General features: G+C 44.4%; 1 protein-coding gene across 5 annotated transcripts in view; it reads right to left on the bottom strand.

Moving 5' to 3' along the window:
• Positions 1-786: 786 nt before the first annotated feature.
• CYRIA (CYFIP related Rac1 interactor A) overlaps positions 787-6,000 on the bottom strand; it is an 82,497-nt gene continuing 77,283 nt past the window's right edge. For all 5 annotated transcript variants that reach the window (XM_036335291.1, XM_036335289.1, XM_036335290.1 and 2 more), the window contains 2 exons: positions 2,585-2,655; positions 787-999 (listed from right to left, as the gene is read on the bottom strand). In XM_036335291.1, the coding sequence (XP_036191184.1) occupies positions 936-999; positions 2,585-2,655 (135 nt within the window). In that variant the 3' untranslated portion in view covers positions 787-935. The remainder of the gene's footprint in view (positions 1,000-2,584; positions 2,656-6,000) is intronic.

Genomic DNA, 6,000 nt, shown 5'->3' with positions numbered 1-6,000 from the left:
ACCCCAGAACTCTATTGTCACAGGAATGGTCCACAGAGAACGAAGCTCCTATGTGGAGGGGCTGAGTGCCCCGCACTATGCAAATAACTGCAATGTCAGCAAACTTACCCACAATTTCAAAGCCAGAGCTCTGCGTCCTGGTCCCTGTGACAGAGGGTTGAAGATCTGTCCTGTCGTCTGGGTGTCCTTCCTCCTAACATGTCCCCGACTTCCAAGACAACCACTTTCGACAGCCCACCTACAACAGCACACCTATCTATTCTGGCTTCTCTCCCGCGAACTGATTCAAACACAGGTGATTTTCCTCTTGCAAACTGAAAGGGGACTTCAGAGGGGCATACATCCAGCAGAAAGGGAAAATGCTGATGATAAAACACGTGCACACAGAAAGGCTGCACGTGTGGTCTGCAGTCTCGGGAAAGAGAGGGGGCGCGCCGAATCCCAAACACCTGGGCTGGAACCGTCACATGCATTTTTCTTTTTTCTGGATTCCTCTCTCTCTCTCTCTCTCTCTGCCAGGATACCAGTCATGTTTCTTGTAGCTGAGCCGATACAGGAAATCAAATACTTTGTGTTTCTATCACTATACTTCCCAGAGAGATTACACATCTAGAATTTAAACACTACCACAAACGATCAGCAATTTCTGATTGTTACAGGCGTAGTTAAAGGACTCCAGTGGCAAAGTTCAACATCTCCAACTTTTGCCTTTGGAGGAGGGGGTTTTGTTTTAGACATTAAAGGTAAGGCTCTCAAGTCAACTTATGCTCTGCTGGGTTGAGTCAGTCAGGATACAAATTAAGGTCCATATATTGCAGTGACAAGAAGGAAACGGTTATGTAAATACACAAGTATTAACATCAATCTGTATTAAATTATGTAAACATATACATCTTCTGAGGTCAGTACATAGATCCTCTTCTTGGAGCAGAGCTTTACTGAAGCATTGCTCGAATCTGTTTGGAAGTCGACTCATCGTTCAAGTGCTTTGTAGTGAACCTGGATGGAGAGAGAATGATGGCGTTCACTGTGCAAATAGTGCTCTGTGAAAGCTCCAATAGTGACTTACCAGCCCATCTTTGCCTTGGGAGACATAAATGATATTTATAAATCAAGCTTAGGCTTGGTTCTTTAGACAGAGAGCCACATTCCAATGCCCAGAGTATTCTCATATGGATTGAATATTTGATTCTTCCTTCCAGAGGAATTGTGTATTACGATTATTAAACGAATAGATCAAATACTCAAATAATTACGGAGGAGATATTAAGCTGTCTCATTTACAGGGAAGTAGACCTCTCATGACTGAGTGCAGGATCTCGGCCATCTAGGCCACCCCTGCTAAGTCACGAATTTGAAAATATGGATTTGCATAGCAACATAGCAGCTCTAAAACATTTCTAGTCTTCTACTTTCCAGGCAACACTTATCCTCATTGACACCACCAGGGGGCACAAATGGAAGTGAACAACAACAACGACAAAAAATGATGCCATCTGCATCCTCCTACTAACCTGCTGCAGAAATAATTTATGAGAAGGAAAGGAAGGAGAAGTAACATGTAATAAAATCTTGACCATGTCCTAGGCTCTCCATGTAAGTTCTCATTTCACTGACACTAACTCTTTGCAAGAGAGTTTCTTACCTCCATTTGACAGATGTCAAAACTGAGATGTAGAGAGGCTACATGACCCATTCCAGATCACAAAGATGACCATGAAGGATTTGTGAACAATTTGGATACAGGTCTGGCTGCCTCAGAAGCCTGTGCTGTCTCACTTTACCACAGTGCCCAGGGGACACACACATGCCAGCACTTACAGGAGACCCACAGCCTACCACAGTGCCCTACTCTGGAAGTCTTGCTTGATCCAAAAACTTCAGTAACTAAAGTCTCTTTGCTAAGATGAAATGCCAGCCTTCTGTGAAATGGGCACCACTGGAGAAAACCTTGGTTGACCCTCAGAATCCTGAAGGCTCTTACAGTAATTCTAAAACCGTTCTGAACAATGATGGAGGAGCTCCACAAAACAGGATCAATCTCAGTGTCTAGTCTATTCATTTCATAGGCATCTCCTTCCTTCATTGACTGAATGAAGATAATGGATGGGCCTTACTTCTCTGCGTTGTGATGATGAAATGAGACAACGTGACTGGGAGCAGAGTACAAAACATTAAGTGTTGTACGCAGGCAGAATATTACTGATCTATCCCTGAGGCCTGGGAGGCTGCTTTGTCTAACGAGCCCCTACTAATCACAACCATTAAGCAGTGTGGCTGGGAGTTAGGGCCACAACCTGTGGGGTCACCCAGACCTGGGTTGAGGTCCTAGCTTGGCCATCTGCTATGCAACTTTTGGCAAGTTATTTGACTTCCCTAAATCTCAGTTTCTTCCATCTGTAAAAAGGAGATGATAAAAATGGCGCTGACCTTATTAACAGGTTGTTGGGAAGAGCAAATGTATTACAATATGCAAAGGACTACGCCTGATGCCTTAGCCCTCAGTCCCTAACAGCATCTACGTTCGCAAAGGATCTGAAGGGTTGGCCGCCCCTGGCAAAGCTACCCCGGGCCTGAGGCTCACCTGAGGGCATTCAGCAGCCCCTCCACACTGTCCGGGGCCTGTTCCTTCAAAACCTTTATGCAGCCTTTCATCTGGGAGGAGAAAACACAGCATTTGTTAATATCCTAGTAATTTTGTCCATAACTTCTGTCCATTATAGTATTTGTCCATAGTAATATCACATTATTTCTGCTCACAGAAATGACCAACAGACCTTCTTCTTCCCCCGCCCCCAGGCCAGTGACTTGCTCCTCTGGGCTTCCAGAAGGTTCCACATCAGGTTATACTGTCCTGTAGTTGAGCATTTTACATATCTGGCGTGTGGGGACACAGACTTGAGCCTCTGATCTTCTTGTCTTTTACTGAGAGCTAAGGGCAGAGCTTTTCCTCCAGGAGGTCCTCAGTGGAGGCTGAATGGATTATAAACCTGACCACTTTATCCCATCCCTCTGCCCTGAATGCTTTTCCTCCTTCAGCTGTTTGTTAAGACTCAACTGAAGATCACTAACACCAGGAAGCCTCTTCTGACTGCATTACCTTCACCAGGTGGAAGTCACCGCCACCTTCTTGCATTCGGAATAGTGCACTGGCAGTTAGAGAACCTCAGAGGTGTTAGTGCCCACACTGCCTGACTCCCTCACTAGACAGGAGAGGACTGGGAAAGACCAGTGGTTGGGAATGTGATCTGCATGGACGCAGAATGACTGGGTTTCATCCATGCTTATTTGTTAAATTAATATCTTCACGAACCCAGGCAAGTTTCTTGGCTTTTGTGCCTTTGGAATATAATTTATTCAAAATTTGGGGAGATCATGAAAATCAAATTTAGATCATAGTATATCATGCATATCCTGGAAAATTTTTTTGACAAAGGAAGAATCTTGCTGCAAAGAATATGGTCACTCATTTTAAACTCACATGTTCATGCACTGTATCAGATTTGGGTACGTTCAAGGCCTCTTTTATAATGGCCACTTATCAACATTTTCTGGGGGTATACCTCTGGTATGCTGCAAGTTTTTCTTTTTTTAAAAAAAAAATTGGATTGATTTTAGAGAGAGAGAGGAAGAAAGAGAGAGAGAGAAACATCGATTTGTTGTTCCACTTATTTGTGCACTCATTGATTGATTTTTTTAAAGGTGCTGGGGATTGAACCTGCAACCTTGTTGTATTGAGACAATGCTCTAACTGACTGAGCTACCCAGCCAGTGTGAAAGTTTGTCTTAAAAGCCTGATAAACCCTGATAGTAGGATGGAGGTAGCCAAAGCACAGGGTTGAGAATCATTTGGGGGTCATGTATAGGCTTATTGAGAAAGAATGTCATGGTCAATCAGAGATGCCAATCATGGGTACAGGATGGGGCCAAACTGCGCGATGTAGAGATTTGTTCCCTCTCCCAACAGAGCTTGTAGTCCAGTGGGAGGAGAGAGACAAATAGCTCATTATCCTATGTGTTCTTGTAAAAGATGCTAAAGGAGCAATGGGACCATAGATTAGAACAGGGTTGTAAGAGCAGTGGGTAACCGTTAGGAATGTCTAGTTCTATTTCAGGCTGATTAAAGTCATGGGTGTTGCTGGGGTCCAACCCCAGCGGGTCCAGGGGTCCCCAAAGGTGTGGACGGAGTCGGCAAAGAAGGAATGACACGGAGACAGCGTTCAGTTGATCAGCAGCCTAGCCAGGATCTCCAGCCAGGATCTCCAGCCAAGTTCTGGTCTGGATCTCCAGAGAGGTTCTGCTTCGGATCTCCAGCCAGGTTCTGTGTCCATGTTCTCTTGCTAGGTTCTCCAGGTTCTCCAGCCAGGTTCTGTAGCCATGTTCCCTCGCTAGGTTCTCCAGCCAGGTTCTGTCCAGGTTCTCCAGCCAGGTTCAGTTACCAGGTTCTAGTCAGGTTCTCTTGCCAATTTCTGTAGTCAGGTTCAGTCCAGGATCTTTTGCCATGTTCTCTCCAGCGAAGTTCTTCTGTCTCTAGTTCTGTGTAGGTTCTGTCTTCTTAGTTCTGTGTTCTAAGCTCTGTATTCTAAGTTCTGTGTTCTAAGTTCTGTCTCTTGCTGTCTTATTACATCTGTATTTATACCAGTTGATTCAATCCTATCAAACTCTATTACAAAGGTTAGGGCGTTTCTTATCTCCATTCCAGGGAGTAAAGATTATGTAGCTTAAGCATGATTGTTCATAGTTAAAGTGATTAATTACCCACCTGGCACTTAGTTAAGAGGTTTTATTCCCTCCCTAACTTCAGGGGAAAATCCCTACCTGGGGAAACAACCTTTCTCAGAGACCTTGGTTAAAACACATAGTGCCAAGAAGGTGAGCAAACATATTAAGAACAGTATGCTATATATGCCAGGTCCCTTGAAACAGCAAGCATGGACCGGCTCCCGGCAGGGTGTGAATAACAAGATGCAGTCAGGAATATAGTCAGGGCTAGATTCAATGTGGGGTTCATTGTATGTTAGGAAGTTAGGGGAATTTTCCTGTAGAAAACACCCTTGGTGAGTGTTAAATAATCTAGCAATGTGACTAATACAGAAATGGAGCAGAGGAAGCAAGACTGGAGATAGGAGGAGCACTTACCACTAAATATTTTCTTGGTAAACAAATAATTACAGAAAAGTAAGTAAGACTCCCTGAAGAGTCATGTCTAGCTGTGTTAGGAAGCTGGAACCTCAAAATGAGTAATCCAGGTTGCATTTTTCATTGATAGATTTTCTCACATTCTGCACACTCATGGCCCCTCTGAGCAGGTAGACTTTCTGTGTGTCCAGGACTAAAGCATCAAAGACACTGTTCTGTGCAGATGAAGGAGCATAGAGGGTGCCAGACTGTTAGTACAAAGAGGTCCTATTCTGTACTTAAAAGGCTTTAAGTCAACAAATGGAATACACTACAGGGGGGTGCTTGAAGCAAGTGCTGGGCTGAGAGGACGCATGTTTTTATCCCACTATCAACAGGAAATCACTTGCACACCAACATCAACTGTTTTCCCCTTATATTCATTCATTCATTCATTCATTCATTCAGCAAAAGCTCTGTGGAGCATCTATTGAGTCCCATGCCCTATGTGCCATGGGCACTCCTAAGCAGTAAATCAGACATTAGGTGTATAGAGAATGGTCTCTGCTCTAGTCAAAGAACTGTGTCTGTGAGGGAGTCAGAAAACCCAAAATGGTAAATGCTCTCGGGGTTGGAAAAGAAGGAAGGCCCTGATCCTCGCAGGGGCAGGATGAGGAATATTTGAGGAGGGTCTTAAAGGAATCCACCCACAAGAGAAGAGGAAGGGTGCTCAGGGCAGGGAAAAGAGCTCAGGCACCTGCCAATGACAAAAGGCATGGGAATCTGGTGGAGGCACTGGAAAGTGGGGTGGAGAGGAAGTTGGAATGTTGTTTGTGATTTGAGGAGGGTGTCTTATGATTCAGTATCTCCTAATGCTTTTCA

Source organism: Myotis myotis, unplaced genomic scaffold (genome assembly GCF_014108235.1).
Source record: "Myotis myotis isolate mMyoMyo1 unplaced genomic scaffold, mMyoMyo1.p scaffold_m19_p_14, whole genome shotgun sequence".
NCBI classification, from domain to species: domain Eukaryota; kingdom Metazoa; phylum Chordata; class Mammalia; order Chiroptera; family Vespertilionidae; genus Myotis; species Myotis myotis.
Note: the sequence above shows the minus strand (reverse complement) of the source record. Positions and strands in the feature narration are given on the sequence as shown.